Here is a 27,978-nt window from a genome sequence, read left to right on the forward strand (position 1 = left end):
CATATCATATGCACTTAAAATATACTGTCATAAAAAAGTATTAGTAATTAAAAAAATAGCAAAGTATATGCACAAATGCAAAAGATTTGTCCAAAGGGTAAGAAAATTATGGTCTGATAAGCCTTATGGTATAGCAATTAAGTGCAGCAACTTTGGCTGGCATCAAGTAAAAACTTGCAAGATCAGCCTTATGGTGAAGTTGTATAACAAATTGGTTGGGCTGTAGTGGCAGAACAAGGTACTCCTGTCCAGCATGCAGTAGATAAAGTGAAAACAGCACATAGATCTGTTGTAGTTGGAGAATTGCAAAAATTGAAAGTTTCACTTCCAGTAAATGGTATTGATCCACTGTACAACCATGCGTGACCTAAAATAAGTAAAAATTGTAGTTATTCTTGTATGATAGCTTACAAGAAAGGCATATGTTTTATAATACTGCTTGAATGTATCAGACTATCTGTGGGTTTGTAAACTTAACTTGTAATTTGTAAATTATAAATAATTAAAAGGATGTAATAAAACTATGGAGGCTTTAAAATGTACTGATTATTCAAGGATTTTACTTGGCAAACTAACAAACTATTAACCTACAATTTGTTTTTATTGCACATCGGCTATTGTATCTGTTATTCTTGTAATGCTTACCCGAACTGGCTCTTGTTATGTGGATCCACCCATTGCCTGTTAATGCAGGTACTGCTGATGCTACTGTTCCTTCAAAATTACCTCTTATATTATTTACAATTGTTGGCGCTAATAAAGTGGAAGAAAAACTTTGGCAAGCGGTCACTGCATCTGTAAAACTTGTTACAGGAGTTGACAACACTCGGTAGTATTGGCCTCCACCCAGAGGTTTCCATTCTAAAATGTAAAATAGGATTACAAGCAATTTCCTCAGTTGTTTTGTAGTATTACAGTTTTGGATGACTTACCACAAAATGTACCAGCATTCACGTCACATAAGCATGCAGAAGCTAAGCATGTCTGACCATTTCTGCACAGTGGTGGTGTTCCACAAACTATATAGATATAATTTTAATGAAATTAGGTATGGATAGTTACTGCGGCCATTAAAACTATGGCTTTTTACTGCAGGGTTTCCATAAAGAATTAATCGGAAAAAGCTTCGTGAGCTAACCTACCTAAAACCCTTAAGTATTTTAACATCGTTGATAAACAACCACTGCTTTGAGGGGCATACAAACATAAATAAAAAAAAAATGTGTTGCATAAAACATTGCTTGAACAAAAATGCTAGAGTAAAAAAAAATTTGGTTGTGCGACAATGCAGGTTGTTTCCCATAAGAAAAAAGTCACTAAATTTTGGCTGATTCCAGATTGTAAACTACTGTGTGTTTTGTTTCATATACACCTCTTGCCAGCTCAGGAGTTACCATGAATGATACTTTGTGGGTAATTGTTTTTTATGTGTGGCTGACAGTTTGGATAACCCATTAATGACCACTGGGTTAGAGCAATTGCTTTTAAGTGTCTTGCTCAAGGACACATACCTCCACAATGGTAGCAGCGATGAGACTTGAGCCCATTATTTCTAGGTTAGAGACAGGTGCGCTAACAGCTTTGCTACGGCGCAAGACACGTATTTTGTTGTTTGAAATTTCGTGCTATTTTTAGATCACATTTAAGCATTTCTATCACTACACATATTGTGATTTTTCTGTTGGCATGGCTCAATAATAACAGAAACTAAGTTTAACGGTTAGGTTGAATGCTGCATTGTGTGTGAACACATTTTCTAGAGCATTGACAGTCGATATGTCGATATACCACTGGCGTTCTGTTTCACACATCCTTTGCCTGCTTACTAGTTACCACATGTGTAGCTGTTACTTTGTGGTTTATTAATTTATTCTTGTATTTTATATTACTGCGTAATTGGATGACTTAGTAAACCACCTAGTAAAAGCAATTGCTGGTATAGTGGTATGGTGGTAACGTCGAGCCTTGAACCTGTATTGTCTGGTCTAGAGGTTCTCACCAATGTATAACAACATAAGCTAAATTTTACCTGATACACATTGTGGTGCTGTTGTTGGATTCCAGGTGCCAGTTGAAGAACACTGAATAGTAGAAGTTGTAATCTGGTCGTTATTGAATCCAAATCCTGTTTGACAAGTGTATGTTGCAATTGTGTTAGCAGCATATCTACCAGAAGCTATTTCTGTAGTGCTGTATGTTGGTGCATTTCCATTTGTAAGTTGACTAGGTGCAGTTGTGCATGCTGTTGAAAAAAGATTTAAATTCAGGTTTAATTAATCTTGCTTGTTTGTTGCTCGATAAAACATCACCTAGGATTCAAACTGGCAAACTGCTCATGTGGCTAAAAATAAAGTTTTTATTGGAAACTTAATATCTTTTCAGTTACATCAGTTAAGCTTACCAATGGTGCACACAGGGGCTGTAGTTGCAGTCACCGATCCCAATTTCCAGTCACCATTGGAGCATGTCAATGTGTTTGTAACTCCAGGTGAAAACACCGCTGTTGCCTGGCAGGTATAAGTAGCAACTGTTCCACTTTTGTATTTTGAACTGATGGCACTTGTGCTGTATGTTGGAGCGTTGCCGTTTGCTGACTGTGTAGGAGCAGCATCGCAAACTGTGGATATATATACATTGTATACTATAGGTACAACAAGGCTAAATAAAGCACTGTTGAAATATTTAGGTTAAACAAAAACCAGGGTATGTTAGGGCATAAATAGATATTTAGGCTACTTGTGGTAGGGTATAATTTTTGTATGACAATTATTTGAACAAAATAAAATGACAATTTGATTTCTAAAAAAAGTTGCATGAAAATTTCAACAAATGAGAAAATTACAATGCAAATGAATGGTTGTATTTAGTATTCAAGTAATTAATATTACATGACATAATGACATATACAATCTACAGAACATGTACAATGTTTTTTTTTATTATTTACACTTTACAATAACTAGTTAAACTCTCCACAAAAAAAACAGTTTATATATTAATTTATACAATAAGATACGCAGTTTTATCCAAATAGCAAACAAGACAGTACAGTTTTTAATAATATTTAAAAATTTTTCATTGTTTCAAACTCTGTTAAAAATTTGTACTAAGATTATTTATACAATTAACATTAATAGCGGTGTCATAACACTCTGTTCAACGCCAGTAAAATTAAAAATAACGTTGCTCGTGTTGAGCAACTTTGGCTTGCATCAAGTAAAATTTGCAAGATCAGCCTTATGGTAAAGTTGTATAACAAATTGGTTGGGCTGTAGTGCCAGCACAAGGTACTTCTGTCCAGCATCCAAGAGAAGTATAAACAGCACATAGATGTGCTAAAGATGGCTGCATGCAAAAGAAAAGAGTTTCACTTCCAGTAATTGGTATTGATCCACTGTACAACCATGGGAGACCTAAAATAAGTAAAAATTGCAATTATACTTGAATGGAGCTTACAAGAAAGGCATATGTTTTATACCATTGCTTGAATGTATAAGACTATCTGTGGGCTTGTAAACTTAACTTGTAAATTATAAATAATTAAAATGATGTAATAAAAATATGGAGGCTTTTTTATAGCTGATTAATCAAGGACTTTACATGGCAAACTAACAAACTATTAACCTACAATTTTGTTTTTATTGCACATCGGCTATTGTATCTGTTATTATTGTAATGCTTACCCGGACTGCCTCTTGTTACGTGGATCCACCCATTGCCTGTTAGTGCAGGTACTGCTGATGCTACTGTTCCTTCAAAATTACCTCTTATATTATTTGCAATTGTTGGCGCTAATAAAGTGGAAGAAAAACTTAAGCAAGCGGCCACTGCATCTGTAAAACTTGTTACAGGAGTTGACAACACTCGGTAGTATCGGCCTCCACCCAGAGGTTTCCATTCTAAAATGTAAAATATGATTAGAAGCAATTTCCTCAGTTGTTTTGTAGTATTACAGTTTTGGATGACTTACCACAAAATGTACCACCATTCACGTCACATAAGCATGCAGAACCTACGCATGACTGACCATTTCTGCACAGTGGTGTTCCACAGACTATATAGAAATAACTTTGATTAAATAAGGTATGGATAGTTATTGCAGTCATTAAAACTATGCCTTTTTACTGCAGGGTTTCCACAATAAAGAAAAAGTCATTAAACTTTGATGTTTTTAGTTTCTACATCACTAAAAAAATATTATCAAGAAAATGATACAGCAGGTACCGAAGAGATATTATGAATATTTTATTATAAAAAATGTTTAAAGTTTATTATTTGGAGATAGAGTGCATATTATATGTAGCTATGTTCAATTGTAAAGTTAAAATATAATAAAGTCCTTTTTTTATTCATTGACAAAGAATGAGTAAGTAATATACCAAATCCAGATTTTTTGTATTTGCGGGGTTGACAGCCATTTCAAAGCTGTTTCCTTGTTTGAAACTAAGTTGGGCTTTTAGATCACATTAGATTTATTTTTTATCAATACACATATTTTATTTTTTTCTTGATGTGCCTCTTTTATAATTTAATAGATGTTAAAAATTAAATCTGTTTCAAACTGTTTGTAAACAGTTTTTGTATTGTCAGCAGTTTTGTGGTTTAAACATTTGTAAGAGCCTTTAAAGTAATTTGGTTACTTAGTTTAGGAACAAAATTATTAAAATAATATAACTTACATAAGCATGGGCAACGGCTTTCAATGGTATTCTGTTTAACTGTATGCCTGCTTACTAGTTACCACATGTGTAGCTGTTACTTTCTGGTTTATTATTTTGTTCTTGTAATTTTTACCTGATACGCATTGTGGTGCTGTTGTTGGATTCCAGGTGCCAGTTGAAGAACACTGAATGGTAGAAGTTGTAATCTGGTCGTTATTGAATCCAAATCCTGTTTGACAAGTGTATGTTGCAATTGTGTTAGCAGCATATCTACCAGAAACTATTTCTGTAGTGCTGTATGTTGGTGCATTTCCATTTGTAAGTTGACCAGGTGCAGTTGTGCATGCTGTTGAAAAAAGATTTAAATTCAGGTTTAATTAATCTCGCCTTTGTGTTGCTGGACAAAAAAAATCAGCAAGCGTTTATGCCAGTAAAAATGCTGATTCATCTTCGTTTACAAGTAGGGGTGCAGATAAGCATTTTGTTAACAAAGCAGTTTGTAAGATGTAAAACCCAAGAAATGTCATTTTAAAACAATGGTATAACAAAAATGTTTATAGGTTTACTTTTACTTGGTAAAAACTTTCAAATTTATTTTTGTTTAAAAAATAATAAAATATCTACTACTGAAACAGGTAAAATGGTAGCATAACAACATTTAAAGGCTCATTCTAAACTTGATTTAAAAAAAAGATTATTATGGTACACGCCAGCTATTAGTTGTTTAAAAGCAAATACCTGCAACGCACACAGGAGCTGCAGCGGGTACCCAACTACCACTAACACAAACCAATGAGTTGCTTCCAACAATAATATAATTACTGCTCATGCAAGTATATGTCGCTGAAGTAGCACTTCTGTAGGATCCTCCGCTGATTGCGGAAGTGCTGTAGGATGGGGAATTGCCCTGAGCATTTGCAGGTGCAGGTGCAGCGGAACAAGCTATGAAAGTCCATTGTAAACACTTAGAATATTTAATGTTATGTCCTATTGATGTAAATGTTACACAGTAAACTTCAAAAGTGTGTTGGATAGTTGTATGGTTGTTAGATTTTAATTTTTCTGTTAATTTATTGTCAAATTAAGATTAAAATATAACAGTAAAAAAACTAACATACTTTGTAAGCAAGCAGGTGCACTCGTAGGAGACCAAGCTCCTGAACTGCATGTTAGGATGTCTGTGCCTCCAGAACCAAATGCAAAATTTGTCTGACAAGTGTATGTAGCAATTGTACCACTTCTGTAATTTCCACCTATTGGCGCTGCACTATATGTTGGTGCATTTCCATTTGTTAAAGCTGCTGGTGCAGCTGAGCATGCTGATAAATTGTTAACATTATTAAAGTGTATCGTATGATATACAGAGTGTTTACTTACTGGCTAGACAAACCGGTGCACCCCCACTCCATGATAAAGATGTGCATACTATTGTTTCACTAACTGCTACTCCCAATTCTGAGCCTGTGTTGCACCGATATGTTGCAACTGTTCCACTTCTGTATCTTGTATTCGTAGAAATTATGATAGCTGTTGTACTATACGTGGGAGCCATGCCGTTAGCATTGGCAGCCGCTGGTGCTTCTGCACACACTAAACAAATACAAGACATAAATTCATACAACCCCATAATGTTGTGGTTATGGATTAGTTAAACAGTTTCTTTTTTTGTTTACCATACTGAATATGGTAAACCAATTGCACATGCTATTATTATTAAAGAAAACATTATGTCCTAAGTTTTACAGTATTTATTTTATATCGGTTTAAAAATTGTATGTGTTATGAGAAATAAAGGTAATGTATGGTTAGACAAATTGCTGTTGAGACTCGAATAGATGAAGCGGCAGGTGCCTTAGTCGAAACATATTTTTAACCAAAGTAAGATGCACTAACCATTGTCACAGTGCCTAAAGTTGGATTTGGGGCTGAATATATTGAAACAACATAGATAATTCATAATACCTGCCAAACAAATTGGAGCAGTGCTTGGGGACCAACCAGAGCTACCCATACACGTTAGAACTGATGAAACAGATTCCCCTAGAGCAAACTCCCCATTACAAGTATATGTTGCTATTGTTCCACTTCTATATGAAAGACCCTGGCCCAGGGAGACAGCAGGTGTGTCGTATTGTGGGGAGTTACCATTTGCACTGGCACGTCCGGGAGCCGCAACACATGCTGAAAATTTTAACACATTGTTTTAGTGACTTTATAGTGTGTAATTACTTGAAATAACAGCTTTGTTATAAAAATATATAATATATATATATATATTTTTTTTTTAATCTGAAATAGGTATTTTTTAAAAATATTAAAAAGTACTTAATCTGAAATATCAAATGTATTTTAGCACTTTTACCTTTTACGCATGTGGGTGAACTTGCTGGTGACCAACTTGGTGCAGTACATGTTAGTGTGTCAGGTACCATGGTAGCAAAAAGATAGTTATCATTACAGGTGTATGTAGCATCGTACCACTCTGTACCTAATTAAACCAATTACAACCCCAGCAGGTGTATAACTAGGGGCCTGTCCATTTGCTTGTTCCGCTGGTGCAGCTGAGCATACTGAATAAAAACATAATGCTTGTATATAGCTTTTTTGCAAAAAAAATAATGAAGATTGCAATGTTTTTTTTGCGGTAACATGAACAGCAGTTAAGTTATTATAAATTTTTCTATTACCTGCAGTGCACTGGGGTGATGTGCTAGAACTCCATGAACCAGCGATGCAAGTTAATGATTCCGAGATTGCAGTAGCAAAATAAGTATTAGAACTACATCCGTAAGTTGCAATTGTTTGACTTCTATATCTGTTATTGCCACTTATTGTAACCGCGATTGGGTTGTACGTTGGACCAGTTGTTGTGCCTGTAGCTGATGGAGCTGGCATGCAAGCTATAATAAGGAGAAAATTGATTAAAACGGTGGTATGTTATTGGGTACACCAATTGTTTTGTATTTAAGTTCAAACTTTACATACCTATACTATTGTAATAAACTATTTTAAGACTTTTTTTCTACTGAAGTAGCATATCATACAATATATAACAAATTTATATACTAGCTGTTTTTTACCAGCATGCTAGAACCTTCAGTTAAAAATTGTCTGCTGTACACTCAAATGCACATTCATTACCTTGCACACAAACTGGGGCAGTAAGTGGGGACCAAGCACCCGTAGTACAAGTCAGAAAACCAAGTGCTGGATCAACTAAAGCATAATCTCCAATACATGTATATTGAGCTGTAGTCCCAGACTTATAAGTGTTTGAAATTGCTGTGGTGCTGTATGTTGGAGAATTTCCATTTGTATTGGCTGCAGCAGGTGCAGCACCACACACTGTGAATGTACGTTACACTTTACTTTTTAGCTTCCTATTTTCAAAATAATAAAACTACTACACCACAAGATTTAAAACATTGAACGACTAAGTTATTAGTCACAAAAGGCAGTTCACTAGCTAAAATTGTACCTGAACGGCATGTAGGTGCTGTACTTGGGTTCCAAACACCACTGTTACACTCAGAAGTCTCTGAAGTACCAACAGGTATAGCAAATCCAGAGTTACACCTATATGTAGCCATAGTCTTGCTTCTGTATTTTCCAGAAATTGCTGAGGTGCTGTATGTTGGTGCCTGACCATTGCCGTCTGCAGCTGGAGGTGCATCCGAACAAACTTTAAAATAAATTTAATCAGAGTTTGGTATTCTTACATGAGGAAATAAATTAATACTTTAAAGCGGAATATTTTTTAAATTAAAGCTTTGTTAAATAAAAGTTGCTTTAAAGATTTTTTTAAATAATGCAGTAACTTACCAAATCAGTTGAACTGACCATGCCATGTAGTGGGATTTCCAAACATTCAATGATAGCTTTAGGCAAAAGCATTAGTTCAGAAGTAGTGTTAGATTTAAATGCTTAGCAAAGTTGAACAACCTACCGTAATGTTTTACTGTACTTCTTTAGCTAATTTTCATCTTGTACACTGTTTCGAATGTTTATTGAACTAATAAATTTTAAAATTAAATTACTTGAACTCTTTTGTCTTTACAATACTAATTTATGTATATACTAATTGGGTTCTCATCTGTAATTCATTACCAATGTACTTTTCACTAAAAACTGCAAAATAACTATTTCTGTCTAATGTCACCTTGCGTAAGTTAGATAATTTAATTTTTTATGAAAACAGCGAAGTTTTGAATGTTATTGAATTGATTGATGATATAGGTTGTTATGCTAGTAAAGCCATTCTGTTGACCATATGTCATTTAAGAATGTTGCAATTTGCAAAAAAGTAAGCAAAGTAATGCAAGAGTGATAAAGCATTTTAAAATAGCTGCAACTACTTTTTATAGGCAGTTTCAACTTTGTACATGGTACTTCGAATTTGTAACTGCAAATTTGCACAGATTTTATGAAATTGTTGATGTAAATACCTGCCACACAAACTGGTGCTGTTGATGGGTTCCAAGAACCTGATTGGCATGTTAGCGTGTCAGGTAATCCAGCTTCTATGGCAAAATTTGTCAAGCAGTTATAGGTGGCAACAGTTCCACTTTGGTATGAAGTGCCAAATATTGCTGCAGAACTGTAAGATGGTTGTTGGCCGTTTGCATTTGCTGCAGCTGGTGCTGAACTGCATACTGTTGAGAGAAAGCAAATATTACTACTCGGCCTACCCTATTTCTTTATAAACATAATTACTTGCAAGGCACGCTGGTGCAGTAGTAGGTTCCCATGCACCGTCACTAACACTTCCACAACTCAGTGTTTCTGAAACTCCAGCTCTAATGCGAAATTGGTTTTACATGTATATGTTGCTACTGTGTTTTTTTTGTATGTGTTTGTTGAGCCTACAACAACTACAGCTGGTGCATATAATGGTGCATTTCCATTTGAATTGGCTGCAGCAGGTGCATCATTGCAAACTGAAATAAGAACAACATAATTAGAAATAGTTTCAATTGCAAACAACACCAAACATCTGTGTTGTAAGTACACACTCAGTTGATTGCTTACTTCTATAATACCTGATAATCATATAGTTCATAATAAAATTAAAGGGATATTATGATTAATTCTTTAGTGTAGTTTCAGTTAGGTATTACAGAAAGACTGTGTAAGCAAATAATCTCTTAATACATTCAATGAGTATCACTGCTGGATTTCAGAACAATGATACGTTGAAAAAAAGTATTTTGCAAAAGCTTAACAAAAAAAACTTTCTTATTATAATAAATAAGCGGTACATTTTGTAATATGCCGTTTTCCATCTGCCATGTGCATACCGTAGGGGGTATAGGAATTAATTAACCTCTTTGTAACTACAGAGTTAAAGCAATAACCCATTAACATACCCCCCCATCACCTTGCACCGGTAGCAACATGAAGAATCAACTTGTGTCGTAACATTAAACATAATTTCTGCAAATTTAAAAAGTATATATTTTTTACCTGGTTCACATAGCGGTGCAGTACCAGACCATGCAGGTCCATTGCATGACAGTATGTCAGGTACGCCACTAGCAAAGTTAAAGTTTGTGTTGCAAGTGTGTTGCCACAGTACTTTTTCTATATCTTGTGTTTCCAGAAATAACTACACCAGAAGGAACGTAGGTTGGAGCAACACCATTTGTTAACTGAGTTGGAGCAGCTTGACAAACTGAAACAATAAAACATATATACAATTAACAAAATTTTCACAGTTGTAGAGTGTAGTTGAAGGTTTCAGTTAACCTGTTTCACATGCTGGTGCAGTTAAAGGATTCCATGTACCAGCATTGCAAGTGATAAAATTGTTTACATTTGGTAAAAATGCAGTTTGACCAACACAGGTGTAAGTTGCAGTTGTTCCACTTTTGTATTTGCCCAAATTAACTGTGGTGCTGTATACAATTGCAGGATTTGTGTTGGTTCCAGATGGTGCAGGATCACAACCTAAACAACATCTTCATTTTAGAAAAACTAAAAATAATGTTTCTCTTGCCTGGTATTTGGTTGTAGAGGTTTTGTTAAAAAAAAAACAAAGTAAAAAATGGGTTACATGGTTTAGAAAACTCTTCTTCATTAGTTACAAAATACAGATTCCGTTATATATTACTTTTCCCTTGTGATTAATGCTTCTTTTAGTTAAATTTAATTGGTCTGTAGACCTAAATAACCTCAAATTCTTTGAAGCACATTTGTTTATTAATATATGAAAAGCAAACATGCATAACACTTAGCTTCTTAGTTTAAACTGTTAAGCAGCTATTTTAGAAGCAAAGCCACCCAGTTAACACAATGCTTGATTTAGTTTTAGCAATTAATTAGCAATTAAATGCTTATCATTCTATATATACTATTTTATGTTTATTGTATGTAGAGCGTGAATGTTTGTGTAATTGGGGAAACTTTTTATTTATTTTCTTTTTGTTTGTTAATGTTTATGAGTTGCAAATTATTCATAAAGTTGATGAATTCTGATATTAGTAAGATGTTGTATCTGGTCAAAAATTTTTGAATTACGAGAGGTTGCCAGACTTTGAATGTTACAGCACTTTAGCAATGTCGCCTCTAAATTTTTATTTGTATGAAAATTAGATCTTATGCTCACTGTGACTTATAGATTTCTTTCAAACTGCTCTCACAATTGTGACTGGACTTGCTTTTCATATAAACATGACTGCATAGAGCAAACAGAGGTTACAGAGCTATTAAGTTAGGTTTGTTTTTTCTACTGGGTACTGCCGTACCAGTATCTGTACTCTTAGATTAGGTGAAAAATACTGTTTTGTCTGCACTTACTATACCATTTGGAAACATAAATCCAAGGTGTCAATCTGTCTTCGACAGTTTTTCATTCTATTATTCATTAATAGGTTACGAAGCTCCATAGCTCAGACAATAAAAATGTGTGATCTTTCTCATGGTCTTACTTTGTGTGCATACTGGTGCAGTGTTAGGATTCCACAACCCAGCAGTTACACTACCACATGTCACATCGCCTGTTGTTCCAACTGGAAAATCAAAGCCAGAAGCACATGTATATGTCCTACCGTTCCACTTTGATATGTTGTTGTCCCACTTATTGCTGGTGGTGCGTATGTTGGTGCAACAGTGTTTGCATTTGGAACAGCTGGAGCATTATTGCAAACTAAGAGTATAAAAATAATAAAAGTTATATAGAATTAGTTGAATAACTCTTAATGTTCTTAATTTATTATGCACAAAATATTATATTGGAAGTATTTTTTATATTTGTTTTAAGAATACAATTAAACACTTTACCTGCTAGACACATTGGAGGTGTACTTGGTGACCATGTACCCGCATTGCATGTTAATGTGTCAGATGTGGAAGCTGCAAGACTGTAGCCACTTTGACAAGTATATGTTGCAGTAGTTTGACTTCTATATTTTGTGTTTCCACTAATTGTGACAGCTGCTTGGCTGTACGTTGGTGGATTTCCATTAGATGAAGCAGATGGTGCAACTGAACACACTGTAAACAGAGTATCATGGAGTTAGGCATTTGGCCACATTTAACTTTTACCAATTCTGCTATCTTATATATATATATATATATATATATATATATGCGGTATACCTGCAGTGCACTGTGGTGCAGATGCTAGATTCCAAGTTCCAGCATTGCATGTAAGTGTGTGAGAAACTGATGCTGGAAAAGCGAAATCACCAGTACATGAATAAATGGCTTGTGTTCCACTAGAATAAGTTGTGATACCTCCTACAGTAGTTCCACTTGGACTGTAAAATGGAGGTTCACCATTTGTACTTTGCGTTGGGGCAGCGGAGCATGCTAAAGAAACAGTAACATATATTATTGATTTACACCAGTTTTAAACAACTTTTGTTCACCTAAACATTACAAACTAAGGGTATCTTACTGGCTTCACACAACATACTTAAAACTTAGCTACTTAGTTTAAACCGTTGTGCAGGTATTTTAGAAACAAAACAATCCAGTTAACACAATTCTTGCTTTAGTAGAATTAACAATTAACCAGTAGCATCTTTTGCATGGTCTTACTTTGTGTGCATACTGGTGCAGTGTTAGGATTCCACAACCCAGCAGTTACACTACCACATGTCACAACGCCTGTTGTTCCAACTGGAAAATCAAAGCCAGAAGCACATGTATATGTTCCTATCGTTCCACTTTGATATGTTGTTGTCCCACTTATTGCTGGTGGTGCGTACGTTGGTGCAACAGTGTTTGCATTTGGAACAGCTGGAGCATTATTGCAAACTAAGAGTATAAAAATAATAAAAGTTATATAGAATTAGTTGAATAACTCTTAATGTTCTTAATTTATTATGCACAAAATATTATATTGGAAGTATTTTTTATATTTGTTTTAAGAATACAATTAAACACTTTACCTGCTAGACACATTGGAGGTGTACTTGGTGACCATGTACCCGCATTGCATGTTAATGTGTCAGATGTGGAAGCTGCAAGACTGTAGCCACTTTGACAAGTATATGTTGCAGTAGTTTGACTTCTATATTTTGTGTTTCCACTAATTGTGACAGCTGCTTGGCTGTACGTTGGTGGATTTCCATTAGATGAAGCAGATGGTGCAACTGAACACACTGTAAACAGAGTATCATGGAGTTAGGTATTTGGCCACATTTAACTTTTACCAATTGTGCTATCTTATATATATATATATATATGGTATACCTGCAGTGCACTGTGGTGCAGATGCTAGATTCCAAGTTCCAGCATTGCATGTAAGTGTGTGAGAAACTGATGCTGGAAAAGCGAAATCACCAGTACAAGAATAAATGGCTTGTGTTCCACTAGAATAAGTTGTGATACCTCCTACAGTAGTTCCACTTGGACTGTAAAATGGAGGTTGACCATTTGTACTTTGCGTTGGGGCAGCGGAGCATGCTAAAGAAACAGTAACATATATTATTGATTTACACCAGTTTTAAACAACTTTTGTTCACCTGAACATTACAAACTAAGGGTATCTTACTGGCTTCACACAACATACTTAAAACTTAGCTACTTAGTTTAAACCGTTGTGCAGGTATTTTAGAAACAAAACAATCCAGTTAACACAATTCTTGCTTTAGTAGAATTAACAATTAACCAGTAGCATCTTTCGCATGGTCTTACTTTGTGTGCATACTGGTGCAGTGTTAGGATTCCACAACCCAGCAGTTACACTACCACATGTCACATCGCCTGTTGTTCCAACTGGAAAATCAAAGCCAGAAGCACATGTATATGTTCCTACCGTTCCACTTTGATATGTTGTTGTCCCACTTATTGCTGGTGGTGCGTATGTTGGTGCAACAGTGTTTGCATTTGGAACAGCTGGAGCATTATTGCAAACTAAGAGTATAAAAATAATAAAAGTTATATAGGATTAGCTGAATAACTCTTAATGTTCCTAATTTATTATGCACAAAATATTATATTGGAACTATTTTTTATCTTTGTTTTAAGAATACAATTAAACACTTTACCTGCTAGACACATTGGAGGTGTACTTGGTGACCATGTACCCGCATTGCATGTTAATGTGTCAGATGTGGAAGCTGCTAGACTAAATCCACTTTGACAAGTATATGTTGCCGTAGTTTGACTTCTATATTTTGTGTTTCCACTAATTGTGACAGCTGCTTGGCTGTATGTTGGTGGATTTCCATTAGATGAAGCAGATGGTGCTACTGAACACACTGTAAACAAAGTATCATGGAGTTAGGTTTTTGGCCCTTTAATTTTTACCAATTCTGCTTTCTTATATATATGCGGTATACCTGCAGTGCACTGTGGTGCAGATGCTGGATTCCAAGTTCCAGCATTGCATGTAAGTGTGTCAGAAACTGATGCTGGAAAAGCGAAATCACCAGTACATGCATAAATGGCTTTGTTTCCACTAGAATAAGTTGTGATACCTCCTACAGTAGTTCCACTTGAACTGTATGATGGAGGTTGACCATTTGAACTTTGCGTTGGGGCAGCGGAGCATACTGAAACAAACAGTAGAATATTAATGCCTTATACTAGATTTGAACAATTTTTATTTACCTGCTGAACATTGTGGTGATGTGCTGGGATTCCATGTTCCTGCATTACATGTCAATGTTCCAGTTGTACCAGCTGGAAACCGATTTGGAGGTGTACAAGTGTATGTTGCAACCGTTCCACTTTTATAATTGTTACTACCAATGGTCCCTGGTGCATAAGTAGGTGGGATACCATTTGCCATTTCAGTTGGAGCAGTAGAGCATACTTGAAAACAAAGAAAATGTAACTTGTTTGTACTTTAAAAGTTTAAAGGTATTTCTAAACTGTTGATAGAGTAACAGACCTGCAGTACATGTAGGTGATACTGTTTTCTCCCATGCACCAGGACTGACACTTCCACAAGTAAGTGTATCACTCTCCGTAGTAGCAAATGCAAATGCTCCAGAACAAGTATAAACAGCAGTGGTTCCTTTTTTATATGTTGTAGTTCCAGTGATAACAGCAGGTGAGTAGTTTGGCCCTCCACTATTTGTTTGGGGGAGTAGGTGCAGCACTACAAACTGAAAATATTGCATCAAAGAAAGTTCCCATTTCATTACTTTTCAAAAACGTTTAAAAGGTGCGTTTGTATAAAATGTTTTTTTTGTATTTTCTGAACTAACAGTGTAGGTTCAAACCTGTTGTTTATTTATAAGCTATCTTACCGGCTTCACACAATGGAGGTGTACTTGGTGACCATGTACCCGCATTGCATGTTAATGTGTCAGATGTGGAAGTTGCAAAACTAAAGCTATTTTGACAAGTATATGTTGCAGTAGTTTGACTTCTATATTTTGTGTTTCCACTAATTGTGACAGCTGCTTGGCTGTATGTTGGTGGATTTCCATTAGATGAAGCAGATGGTGCTACTGAACACACTGTAAACAGAGTATCATGGAGTTAGGTTTTTGGCCACATTTAACTTTTACCAATTCTGCTTTCTTATATATATGCGGTATACCTGCAGTGCACTGTGGTGCAGATGCTGGATTCCAAGTTCCAGCATTGCAAGTAAGTGTGTCAGAAACTGATGCTGGAAAAGCGAAATCACCAGTACATGAATAAATGGCTTGTGTTCCACTAGAATAAGTTGTGATACCTCCTACAGTAGTTCCACTTGAACTGTATGATGGAGGTTGACCATTTGAACTTTGCGTTGGGGCAGCGGAGCAACCATTTGCCATTTCAGTTGGAGCAGTAGAGCATACTTGAAAACAAAGAAAATGTAACTTGTTTGTACTTTAAAAATTTAAAGGTATTTCTAAACTGTTGATAGAGTAACACACCTGCAGTACATGTAGGTGATACTGTTTTCTCCCATGCACCAGGACTGACACTTCCACAAGTAAGTGTATCACTCTCCGTAGTAGCAAATGCAAATGCTCCAGAACAAGTATAAACAGCAGTGGTTCCTTTTTTATATGTTGTAGTTCCAGTGATAACAGCAGGTGAGTAGTTTGGCCCTCCACTATTTGTTTGGGGAGTAGGTGCAGCACTACAAACTGAATATATTGCGTTTAAAGAAAGTTCCCATTTCATTTCTTTTCAAAAACGTTTAAAAGGTGCGTTTGTATAAAATGTTTTTTTTGTATTTTCTGAACTAACAGTGTAGGTTCAAAACTATTGTTTATTTATAAGCTATCTTACCGGCTTCACACAATGGAGGTGTACTTGGTGACCATGTACCCGCATTGCATGTTAATGTGTCAGATGTGGAAGTTGCAAAACTAAAGCTATTTTGACAAGTATATGTTGCAGTAGTTTGACTTCTATATTTTGTGTTTCCACTAATTGTGACAGCTGCTTGGCTGTACGTTGGTGGATTTCCATTAGATGAAGCAGATGGTGCAACTGAACACACTGTAAACAGAGTATCATGGAGTTAGGTTTTTGGCCACATTTAACTTTTACCAATTCTGCTTTCTTATATATATGCGGTATACCTGCAGTGCACTGTGGTGCAGATGCTGGATTCCAAGTTCCAGCATTGCAAGTAAGTGTGTCAGAAACTGATGCTGGAAAAGCGAAATCACCAGTACATGAATAAATGGCTTGTGTTCCACTAGAATAAGTTGTGATACCTCCTACAGTAGTTCCACTTGAACTGTATGATGGAGGTTGACCATTTGAACTTTGCGTTGGGGCAGCGGAGCATACTGAAATAAACAGTAGAATATTAATGCCTTATACTCGATTTGAACAATTTTTATTTACCTGCTGAACATTGTGGTGATGTGCTGGGATTCCATGTTCCTGCATTACATGTCAATGTTCCAGTTGTACCAGCTGGAAACCGATTTGGAGGTGTACAAGTGTATGTTGCAACCGTTCCACTTTTATAATTGTTACTACCAATGGTCCCTGGTGCATAAGTAGGTGGGATACCATTTGCCATTTCAGTTGGAGCAGTAGAGCATACTTGAAAACAAAGAAAATGTAACTTGTTTGTACTTTAAAAGTTTAAAGGTATTTCTAAACTGTTGATAGAGTAACACACCTGCAGTACATGTAGGTGATACTGTTTTCTCCCATGCACCAGGACTGACACTTCCACAAGTAAGTGTATCACTCTCCGTAGTAGCAAATGCAAATGCTCCAGAACAAGTATAAACAGCAGTGGTTCCTTTTTTATATGTTGTAGTTCCAGTGATAACAGCAGGTGAGTAGTTTGGCCCTCCACTATTTGTTTGGGGAGTAGGTGCAGCACTACAAACTGAATATATTGCGTTTAAAGAAAGTTCCCATTTCATTTCTTTTCAAAAACGTTTAAAAGGTGCGTTTGTATAAAATGTTTTTTTTGTATTTTCTGAACTAACAGTGTAGGTTCAAAACTGTTTATTTATAAGCTATCTTACCGGCTTCACACAATGGAGGTGTACTTGGTGACCATGTACCCGCATTGCATGTTAATGTGTCAGATGTGGAAGTTGCAAAACTAAAGCTATTTTGACAAGTATATGTTGCAGTAGTTTGACTTCTATATTTTGTGTTTCCACTAATTGTGACAGCTGCTTGGCTGTACGTTGGTGGATTTCCATTAGATGAAGCAGATGGTGCAACTGAACACACTGTAAACAGAGTATCATGGAGTTAGGTTTTTGGCCACATTTAACTTTTATCAATTCTGCTTTCTTATATATATGCGGTATACCTGCAGTGCACTGTGGTGCAGATGCTGGATTCCAAGTTCCAGCATTGCATGTAAGTGTGTCAGAAACTGATGCTGGAAAAGCGAAATCACCATTACATGCATAAATGGCTTGTGTTCCACTAGAATAAGTTGTGATACCTCCTATAGTAGTTCCACTTGAACTGTAAATTATAGGTTTACCATTTGAACTTCGCGTTGGGGCAGCGGAGCATACTGAAATAAACAGTAGAATGTTAATGCTTTATACTAGATTTGAACAATTTTTATTTACCTGCTGAACATTGTGGTGATGTGCTGGGATTCCATGTTCCTGCATTACATGTCAATGTTCCAGTTGTACCAGCTGGAAACCGATTTGGAGGTGTACAAGTGTATGTTGCAACCGTTCCACTTTTATAATTGTTACTACCAATGGTCCCTGGTGCATAAGTAGGTGGGATACCATTTGCCATTTCAGTTGGAGCAGTAGAGCATACTTGAAAACAAAGAAAATGTAACTTGTTTGTACTTTAAAAATTTAAAGGTATTTCTAAACTGTTGATAGAGTAACACACCTGCAGTACATGTAGGTGATACTGTTTTCTCCCATGCACCAGAAACTGACACTTCCACAAGTAAGTGTATCACTCTCCGTAGTAGCAAATGCAAATGCTCCAGAACAAGTATAAACAGCAGTGGTTCCTTTTTTATATGTTGTAGTTCCAGTGATAACAGCAGGTGAGTAGTTTGGCCCTCCACTATTTGTTTGGGGAGTAGGTGCAGCACTACAAACTAAAATCAAAGCAAAACTATAGATATGTTTTACCTGTCTACAGTTGGTGACTTACAGTTGAGTTTCAGTGACCTGTTATCTGTATACTTCTTTTACTGTTTGTATGTTGTTGCTGCGTACTGACTTGTATGGTAAAGTGTTAATGCGTTTTATTAAACTGTTTCTTTGCGTTTTATCGCATCAAATAACCATTAATTTTAATTGTAATAAGCAGCGTCATGCACGAAGCAACCGTTTTTTTCCCAACTTCTAGTTTACCTTGGAAACAAGATGGTGCTGTACTTGGAGACCACTGTCCATTTGACATGCAAGTAATGAAATCATCTCCACCAGCTATATGAGATCCTTGATTACAGGTATAGGTAGCAGTCGTTCCAACCACGTAGTTCTGCGATCCAATGATTGGATTATTGGAGTAAACAGGTGCATTGCAACACGTATCTGATGGTGCTGATGTACATGACGATACTGTTAATCGGTAAAAAATCTGATTATTTCTGTGATATTCAATTTTAACTGAATATATTTATTCGAAGAACTATATAAAATTCTAAAACAATCAAATAGTTCAGCAAATTGTCTGCTATATGCAATGTGTAAGGTATTGTTTCTTTTAGGGTTAAACGCTTTTGGTTACTGTGGTCAAGACTTTATAGTGTGTCAAAGCGTTATTCTTATCGTTTTATTATAGTAGTTTTCATATGCCATTAAACTGTGTGTTAAGAAATCCTACACCAGTCTGGTCAGTTGCGGTAGGCCGTTAGAGCAGCGTCCTGGACCACACTTTACGTAACAAATGCAAGTGATTAAGTGTAAAAACACAATTCTCTAAGATTGCATGTGTTGTAATATTTAGAATATCCAAACCTGGGACACAGATTGGTGCGTTTTGTGGGTTCCATGTTCCACTTGGTGTACATGTTAGTGTTCCTGTCACACCAGTGGGAAATATATGGTTTTGTATACAGGTGTATGTTGCTGTTGTTCCAGCCAAATAAGTGTTGAGGTTGCCAACCACAACAGGTTGATTATTGTAACTGGGGTCACCTGTGTTGGCTGTTTTTTGTGGTGCAGACTGACAATCTGAAAAACAACAGTTTTTGGCTTTTTTTTTAGTTTGTTTTTCCTTTTTTTAATGTGATAATTCTAATTCACCATAGAAGTAAACTTAAAAATCTGTTTTTTAAATTTAAATTTAAAAAAGAGAACAGTTTGGTATGTTCACAAAAGCGACTGTCAAAGAAGCAAATTTGAACAGGGTTATGAACAGAATCAGGATTAAAGTGGTTTCTACAAAAGCATGTATTGTCATGCTTTTTAAATTTTAAACTGATGAGCGTACTTGGTTGGCATGTGTTTTCCGTTGGAACAACAAAACTGAGAGATGCGGGGCATGTTAAGGTGGCAGTACCAGCCGAGTTGAACGCATATCCTTGTATGCAGGAGTAGGTAACTGTGCTGCCAACAGCAATAAACTGGTCAGGTGGTTGAATAATTCCATTTGGAATATCAGGTGGTCGTGGACAACCTAAAACAGAAACCTTTTTTTAAAAGTTTGTTCCTTTATGAAAACAAGTTTGTTTCATTCACAAAATAACATTAAACTATTAAAAGTTAATTTAATAAACTTTTTGCTGTTTTTTTAAAAAAAAATAACATTTTTAAAAAAAATAACACTTAAAAAAAATAATTTTTGCTGTTTTTTTAAAAAAAATATTTTTTTGTGTTCACTTACCACTCACACAGGCAGGTGCCACATTTGGAGACCATAAACCAGTTGTAAGGCAGGTTAATGTATTTGAAACTGTAGATGGGAATGCAAAGTTTGCATTGCAACTATAAATAGCATTAGTTCCTGGGGAGTAAGTGTTAGAACCGCTTATAATTGTTGTGCTGTATCCTGGAGGCGATCCATTTGTTCCTTCTGGTGGTGCAGCTTGGCAATCTAACCATATTTTTCATATTAAAATATAATGTTTAAAGTTTACAGTAAATTGAAATAAATGTCCGTGTACACATATTTTTGATCGTTTGGTAATTAATTACATAAATTAACCATACTTTTAAAGCAAATATTTCCGGGCGGAACTACAAAACTTAAAGTTGAAGGGCATGTGAGAACAGCTTGGCCAGCAGGGTTGAAAGTGTATCCAGAGTTGCAAGTGTAAGTGATGCTTCCACCAACTGGAATTGATGCATCAGCTGGTGTGATTTCACCATTCAAAATATTAGCCGGCCGTGGACATCCTAGTTATCAAGGAAAGATACAATTAGAGTATGTTTAACACAGTTGCTTGTACCAAACATTAAAATTAGAAGAAAACTAGTTTTTATAAATAATGTATTTGTTGATAAGATGCGTAGATTAATTGTTGAGATAAAAATGATTTATATTAAAAATTATGTTTTGCCTGTGTTTTATCAAAACACTTAAAGCCAAACTGCCAACCTTGTGCACAAATTGGAGCAGTAGCAGAACTCCAAGTACCAGTGGTTGAACAAGTTAAGGTTGCTACTGTGCCAAGTGGAAAAGCATAATTGGGGCCACATGTATAGGTGGCTGTTGTTCCAGGTGGGAAAGAGGTTGTAGATGGTGGATTGTAAGTTGGAGCAAAACCATTTGCACTTGGTGGAGGTGCACTCTGGCAATCTGAATTGGAGGATAACAAAACATGTTTATTTAAATCCCAATAAAACACACTTGAATTAATGAAACTTATTTATCATTACAGAATGCGACAGCCGTTACAACACTGGTTTTCTGATTTATACACCTTGTTCGTTCTGAGGAGTTACAATGTATGTAAATTCGGAAGGGTATTATTTTGGGGGGAACTTTTTATAATATATGACTGACAATTTAGACAACCCTAAAGCACCACTGGGTTGAAATAATTACTGATGTGTCTTGCCCAAGTACACATACTGAAAACAATAGAAACAGCATTGAGCATTCAACCTTTACACACTATTACCTGAAAAGTGAAACAATTAAAAATAAGATTTCAAGTATTTTTAAGCACTAGTGTAAGATCCAAGACAGTATATAATAAACATTTTTTTTTATCTGAACATTAGATAATTAAACACTGTTGTAGAGTTGTGGCGTACTTTTTTGACAAGTATTTGTTGATGGAACAGTAAAGATCTGAGTGGGAGGGCAAGCCAATTTATAAGTTCCTTGTGGATTGAATGTATAGCCGGTGTTACATGTGTAGGTAACAGCACTACCAACCGCGATGTATGCATCTGGTGGTGTAATAACACCATTAGGAATATCTGGGGGCCTTGGACATCCTGTAATTAAGTCATTTTAACTGGTTGAGTACATAAAAGTCACTATATAATATTTGCTGCTGTATTTGGCATGTTTTTTTTATACATATTGCATAAGCAGAATTTTGCTAAATAAGGAAACATGAAATTTATGGTTGTAATATAGATGGTGAATCGTAACACATAAAGCGACGTACCAGCAACAAACTTCATAAGCATTGTTATTGATTTTGCTTAATAGTAAACATCGATTGTTGTTATCGCAGGCTACTAACCTTGTACACAGGTTGCACTAAGGATGGTAAACTGGCCAGTACTTAAACAAACTATGGTGTTTCCTCCTTGCAAGGCATAGTTCCCATTACAGGTGTAGGTTATAATTTCATTGATATCGTAGATAGGAGGTGTTCTGATTGGTGTATATCCCCATTCAATAATGTAGGAGGGTTTTGACACTCTAATAAACAGTCAATGTTAGGCCTATGTAAATGAGAAGTTTAGTTGTTTGGGAAAATAGTCATAAGCATATGGTTAAATAATTTTGTAAGTTTATTTTTGATTACTACCACAGTGGACAGTAACAGAGTATAAAAAATGTACCATCTTCCCTACCTGTTATATATAGTTTTATACATAGTACAGTTTATACATATCACAGCTCATGATTATGACATTCCAGCAACTTACTATTTTCACAGTTGGGCCAGCAATAGAAGAAAGACAGTTACATCGATAACCATTTAACAAGTTAGTGCATATTCCACCATTTTGGCATGGATTGACAGCACTCATCAATATCTAAAGATAATAAGATTATTTTCCACAGTCAGTACCTAAAGTGAAAGTTTCTAAGCAGTGTTAGACAGCATTATTATGATTCTCAGTCAGTAAAAATTTATACACGATAGGTATATAGTCAGCAAGTCGGCATTGCCTTTTGAAGCGTACACGCAACAAAAGGAGTATAAATTTAATGTTTTAGGTTTACTTGTACAAGCATAGAATCGTTCTCATTACGAACATAGTCGTTTATTGTCAACTTATCACTGCCCATCTTTAAATAAGCTTTGTTGGGCAGATAACAAATATTGTAGTGGAATACATGCAGGTAAACTTGTAGGTTTGTTTTGCAACCTTAATGGTTCAAATTTTAACAGCCATGGATTTAAGATTTATATGACAATGTGAGAACATTGTACGTGACGATAGTATGTGTGACTTGCTTATATGTGGAAAATACACACACTTACCTTGCATTTAGGTGGGTTTCTAAATCCCGGCCTACACCGTTGACGCAGGTAAATAACTAGAAATATTGACAGGTGATAGTTATCAGTGATTTACGTTGTTAAATTCTAATAATTAAATAGTTGTTGGAGGTTTTGTTTGTGCTTGCTTGCTTCACATCATATTTTACTAAACTTTATACGAATTTAATTGAAATCGGAAATAGTTGTCGTTTAAAGTAGTAAAGACAGTTAGGCTAAAGGTTAACCGAATTGCCTGGGGGATTTAACAACGTTACATATGGTGTAATATTTACTTCAAATTAAGGGATATAAGTTTTGACGTAAGCTTTGTAACTGAAACACGCACATCAATTTGAAGGGTTACAGCTACAAGATAGTTAATGATTTCTAGCTTGGAAGTCGCTGCATACCTTTTCGGTAGCGTGAGCTGCCCTCGGGACTGTATTTTAACCGACTTTGCGTTTGTTCTTTAACGCAGCTATATGTAACCGCTAACGTATGCTTGCAATATGGTATTATAGTTACCGTTATTTGTCGCATGGTAGCACGTACGTGTACTTGCATCCCAGCAGCATTTCCATCTAATGCAACTTCCCCTGTGGCAATGAGAGAAACGTTTCAAAACAAATCGTCGGGTTATTTAGAAGCGGTGGGCGACGCCTTTGCATGCGCTATGTTATTTGTTTATACGAAAGGCACGTCATGTTCAAATTGAAGCAATATCAAGCCGGTCAAAAAGGTCAAGAACAGACCGTTGGATATGAAAACAGTATAATAATTATCATCGTGTGGTCACGCAAGCTTCTGACGTGGTTTAATTCACACGCGAAGTGTTGTAACAATCCGATATCCGGTTATTTTCCGCGCTTAGTAGTATCCAAAAAATGCGTTAAATAAGGCACCACACCTCGGCTATACATTACGTGATTTTTAGACAGTTACATATTTTAAGCAGCATAAAAAGATAAGAAGTACTGGTTGTGTAAGCCGGATTACCGCATGTATTTCCAACGTTGGCTGGGTTGCAAGTATTAAGTACTTGGGATCCTGGGTAATCAGGCTCGCCGCCGGCAAATAAGAGTCCTGTACGTGTATTGGTTAAAACTGCACATTAAATTTCGTTTAAACATTTAAAGGATTGCATTCTTATCTCATATAAGTTTATGTCTCATACTAAAACTTAAAATTATACAAAACTTTTAGGTAGTATATGGTGGGGAAAATGAAACACCGTTTCATCCTCTTTTTTGTCCCATTTACTAGTAAACAAAGAACATTAGGAAACTATGAAACTGTACCTTCATGACTTTCATGAATCGTTGTTAATTGTTTAAAACACGATCGGGATATTTATACATTACATGTGGCCAGTCTCCCCCATCCTACTATTTATATATATAGCCTATCATATCGCGTAAGCTAATTGCACAAAGTTTAATCAGAAAAAATGGTATTTCCATAAGATATAGATGGTTATAACTTACGTGGACTATTCGGGTTTACCGTTCTGTTCGCAGCACGATCTGAAACAGAGAGTACTTTACATATACGTTTTGCGGGAATGCTGATTATTTTTACTGACGTCAATATGCAAATAGTTTAGCTGTATATAAGCATACACTCGACATATCAGACCAGTATAAGCGAAGTGCACCGCAGTATATGGAATATGTTTGTAGGCTACAATAATCTTTACAGGTAGTTTATTAAAAAAACTCGAATCTACTTGGTCAAATTAAAATACGAAATTTATCATTATGTTGTAGTTGGTATTGAATCTTACTTGATACGAAAAGCAGATAAAGGTAGTTCGTTCCGAATTCTCTCCACAAAGTAAGAAGAGTAAAATAGTTTATCCCGTATAGTTCTGTAAGTCAAAATAATAGTTTAGCACAGAAAACAATCCAGAATGCTTGCAGAGAATAGAGTACGATGGGGTAAGATTGGGCATGGTTGCACTCTGTTTTGTCGCCACAATTATTCGTAAACTAAGAATATTTAAAAAATATATAGTAGGTTGGGGGAAGATGGGACACCTTTTCATTCTATTTTCTCGCCTCCTTTGGTAGTAAATGAAGAAAATTCAAGGAATTATAAAACTGTATCTTCACGACTCCCACAGACAGCTGTTAAATGTTTAAAACACGATCTGGATACTTGAATATTTTGTGCTTAAGGTGTCCCATCTTTTCCCCACCCTACTATATACATAACCGTGCGCTCTAGACTCTGAAAGAGCGTTGTTAAATGCTGTGTGCTGAAGGTGTCCTGTCTTACCCCACACTACTATATTTAGTTGTCATATAAAATATGAATGAATAACTTTTGTCCTCGCGCAGCAACGCAATGACAGTCGTTATAACACGCGGGTGTTACGTTCCACACCTCGTGCCAGCTTGTGAGTTACTACGTATAGTAGGGTGGGGGAAGATGGGACACATGTTCATTCTTATTTCTCGTCTAAATTGGTGGTAAACAAAAAACATTCAAAGAATTATAAAACCGTATTCTCAGGACTCCCATTAGGATATTTAGATACTGTGTGCTAAAGGTGTCCCATCTTTCCCCACTCTACTATATTATATATGTAACTTTTGGGGTAATTATTTTTGTGGATTTTTCATAATATGTTGCTGACAGTTTAAACATCCTATAAAGTATAGAGGAACATATAATACGTCCGATATGTCATTTTGTTTTGTAGCAAAAATGTCCTTTTATAGTTTATACCTTCGTATATCAGCGCTAGTGCTGTACGTGCATCTACGCCTTGATTTTGCAGCATGGCGAAAACTTGTAAAGCGGTCATGGTCGCAGATCGTGGAGTGGGAGACGGAGTACTTGGGGGTTGTGACTGTGATCTTTCCTGCGACTCAAATCCCAACAGTCTTGCTTAAAAGAATATAGAAACACGTGACGTGAGTATAAGAATATATATGCAAAAGCGATGAAGTAATTTAAAAAAATAAAACCTAAAGCTTGTTCATGCAACATAACATACCTCACACGCAAAGCGTACAATTAAATTAGTGAACAGTTGTTTTCGGTTCAAGCCTATACGTGTTCTGTTACGCCCGTTATTTATAAATACAAAACAAACTCAGTGAAACACTTCTATGCAAACGGAGCATTTTAAACAAGAAAATCTTACTACGAATTCTATTTGACAAAATAAGCCTACCTCTGAAGTAACACATGAGTCTCGGGTGTGTACTGCCTCCATCGTAGCAACATCCCCTGGATAAACGGGTAAATGTAATGTAGAATTTGGAAACTATGCATGTCTAGTGTAGTATGGGGTGGGGAACGTGAAACCTTTTTATTATATTTTCTCCTTCCATTTGTTAAAAATAAAAAATAAAAACAAAGAAGTAAACGAAGAACGTTCAAACAGTTATAAAACCCTTTCACCACGACTATATTTTATTGGATATTATGTGCTAGAGGTGTCCCCCCCCCCTACCATATAAATAATTTGCAAAAAACGTTATTAATTTTATATTTTAACGTTTGTACACTGTGCATAAAGCCAAGAACGGAGTTCGTTCGGTTAAAAACACAGGTACACGTTTTATATTGAATATTTTACAAGTTTATCCAACTTACCGTCCTTCGCAATCCGACCTAGCAATCCCGGTCGGGCCGCATTGTCTCTTGGATACAAGAGATATCCTACACGAGCCTTGCTGGGAATTTACTCCATTCACAGTTAGGCAAACTATAATCAGACTAAACAGCATAGTTCCGATACCCAACTTGGCTTGGGCATTCTTGACAACGCGTTGCCTTGCTTTTCCACGTCCACTCAAATACATCATACTGCTGATGCTACAACAACTTTCATTTAAATGCAGCTTTCCAGTAGCCAGCGATTGTGCCTTACTATCTAAAAAAAACACAACAGTAATATGCCACCTCGCGGCGTTGTATAATGTTTCGTTTTTATCCATAATTATATTTTAAAGTGTCGGATCGTCGAAGCGCAAAAGTAAAAAAAAAAACGGATTTCCTCTCAAAGCTAATTTTCTCTTCATATATTAGCTTGCTTTATGCAGTTTCGGTTCAATTGTAAATTTAAAATATTGTAGTATAAATTAATAATTCGCAATGCTTCAGCACAAAATCAAAAACAACAAATTTTAAATTCTTAAGCTGATGCGAGAAAAAGTTGCGTATTTCACCAACCCGCCCCAAGGGCAAATGTGATACTTGTCCCACCTGATGCTCGTAAATATACCAAGCGGCGAATGGTACGTTCGATACGACGCTTGGTTAAGCGAAAAGCCGGAATTTCGGCATTTTCGTTGGTTGGGTACAGGCGAATATGTACCACGATCCTGCATGATTAGACGGTAACACCAATTTGCATTAAATTACCGGTCGCGTTTCCATATTTCTCTTCGCTGTAACTAAATTGCAGCTTAATTTAACTTATACTTAATCGATTTTAATCGCAAATATACATGTACCTTGGGTTTAAATCGAAAATTATCCCATCAGTTTCAATAATTTATACTTTCTTTTAACGACGGTATGCGCTAAAAATTCTTGATTTTTAAATAACCCATACAATGGCTGACTACACCAGATTCAATTAATGCGTATTGCCTAACAGATACGTACTAGATCTTCACCTTAATAATAACTATTTGCACCTTTTGCTATCGCAGCAATTTCCTTATATCCGATCACTTTGTCTGACACATAGTTCATATTCTTTCGAGCTCTGTTTCGTTTAGCTTTAAAATCCATTGGTCATTCACAAAATTTTCTTCTGTGCTTTACATAAGAGCAATGAAGTACTAACCGGTCCGGGCACATTGAACTTTG

General features: G+C 35.9%; 5 protein-coding genes and 1 long non-coding RNA gene across 7 annotated transcripts; 1 reads left to right on the forward strand and 5 right to left on the reverse strand.

Moving 5' to 3' along the window:
* LOC149733735 (C4b-binding protein alpha chain-like) lies at positions 1-22,952 on the reverse strand. The gene is made up of 15 exons (XM_089881250.1): positions 22,887-22,952; positions 22,548-22,696; positions 22,174-22,355; positions 21,734-21,919; positions 21,072-21,272; positions 20,684-20,869; positions 20,358-20,567; positions 19,965-20,150; positions 19,490-19,705; positions 18,881-19,090; positions 2,402-2,617; positions 2,030-2,242; positions 933-1,019; positions 646-861; positions 1-367 (listed from the first exon to the last, which is right to left on the reverse strand). The coding sequence occupies exons 1-15, from the start codon at positions 22,950-22,952 to the stop codon at positions 189-191; spliced, it is 2,703 nt and encodes a 900-aa protein (XP_089737376.1). The 3' UTR covers positions 1-188.
* Positions 2,614-7,190, reverse strand: LOC149733736 (uncharacterized). The gene is made up of 9 exons (XM_089881133.1): positions 7,024-7,190; positions 6,624-6,842; positions 6,039-6,251; positions 5,780-5,980; positions 5,400-5,603; positions 4,795-5,007; positions 3,971-4,054; positions 3,684-3,899; positions 2,614-3,413 (listed from the first exon to the last, which is right to left on the reverse strand). The coding sequence occupies exons 1-9, from the start codon at positions 7,091-7,093 to the stop codon at positions 3,238-3,240; spliced, it is 1,596 nt and encodes a 531-aa protein (XP_089737259.1). The 5' UTR covers positions 7,094-7,190; the 3' UTR covers positions 2,614-3,237.
* LOC149733737 (uncharacterized) lies at positions 7,225-8,694 on the forward strand. The gene is made up of 2 exons (XR_016385322.1): positions 7,225-7,448; positions 7,745-8,694. It is a non-coding gene; the product is annotated as an uncharacterized LOC149733737 (long non-coding RNA).
* Positions 9,128-15,871, reverse strand: LOC149733738 (uncharacterized). Its single transcript, XM_089881129.1, has 17 exons — positions 15,661-15,871; positions 15,365-15,577; positions 15,004-15,220; positions 14,721-14,924; positions 14,450-14,662; positions 14,156-14,368; positions 13,803-14,021; positions 13,359-13,571; positions 13,055-13,267; positions 12,702-12,920; positions 12,258-12,470; positions 11,940-12,152; positions 11,588-11,805; positions 10,407-10,607; positions 10,125-10,332; positions 9,375-9,598; positions 9,128-9,313 (listed from the first exon to the last, which is right to left on the reverse strand). Exons 2-13 carry the CDS (start codon positions 15,407-15,409, stop codon positions 11,648-11,650), a joined length of 2,340 nt encoding a protein of 779 aa, XP_089737255.1. The 5' UTR covers positions 15,410-15,577; positions 15,661-15,871; the 3' UTR covers positions 9,128-9,313; positions 9,375-9,598; positions 10,125-10,332; positions 10,407-10,607; positions 11,588-11,647.
* On the reverse strand, positions 15,566-18,621 carry LOC149733739 (uncharacterized). Its single transcript, XM_089880593.1, has 10 exons — positions 18,405-18,621; positions 18,122-18,325; positions 17,851-18,063; positions 17,555-17,767; positions 17,197-17,412; positions 16,914-17,117; positions 16,643-16,855; positions 16,347-16,559; positions 15,986-16,201; positions 15,566-15,906 (listed from the first exon to the last, which is right to left on the reverse strand). The coding sequence occupies exons 2-10, from the start codon at positions 18,300-18,302 to the stop codon at positions 15,566-15,568; spliced, it is 2,010 nt and encodes a 669-aa protein (XP_089736719.1). The 5' UTR covers positions 18,303-18,325; positions 18,405-18,621.
* On the reverse strand, positions 22,688-27,978 carry LOC149733740 (uncharacterized). Of its 2 annotated transcripts, XR_016385317.1 has the most exons (7): positions 26,755-27,978; positions 26,330-26,385; positions 25,879-26,040; positions 24,932-25,015; positions 24,633-24,671; positions 23,674-24,231; positions 22,688-23,204 (listed from the first exon to the last, which is right to left on the reverse strand). XR_016385317.1 is itself a non-coding variant. In XM_089881144.1 (6 exons), exons 1-6 carry the CDS (start codon positions 27,096-27,098, stop codon positions 24,068-24,070), a joined length of 849 nt encoding a protein of 282 aa, XP_089737270.1. In that variant the 5' UTR covers positions 27,099-27,978; the 3' UTR covers positions 22,688-24,067. The 2 variants fall into 2 exon arrangements, 1 of the variants encoding a protein (XP_089737270.1); XM_089881144.1 differs by having other exon boundaries at positions 22,688-24,231.

This window comes from Ciona robusta, chromosome 7, assembly GCF_009617815.1.
Source record: "Ciona robusta chromosome 7, ASM961781v2".
NCBI lineage: Eukaryota > Metazoa > Chordata > Ascidiacea > Phlebobranchia > Cionidae > Ciona > Ciona robusta.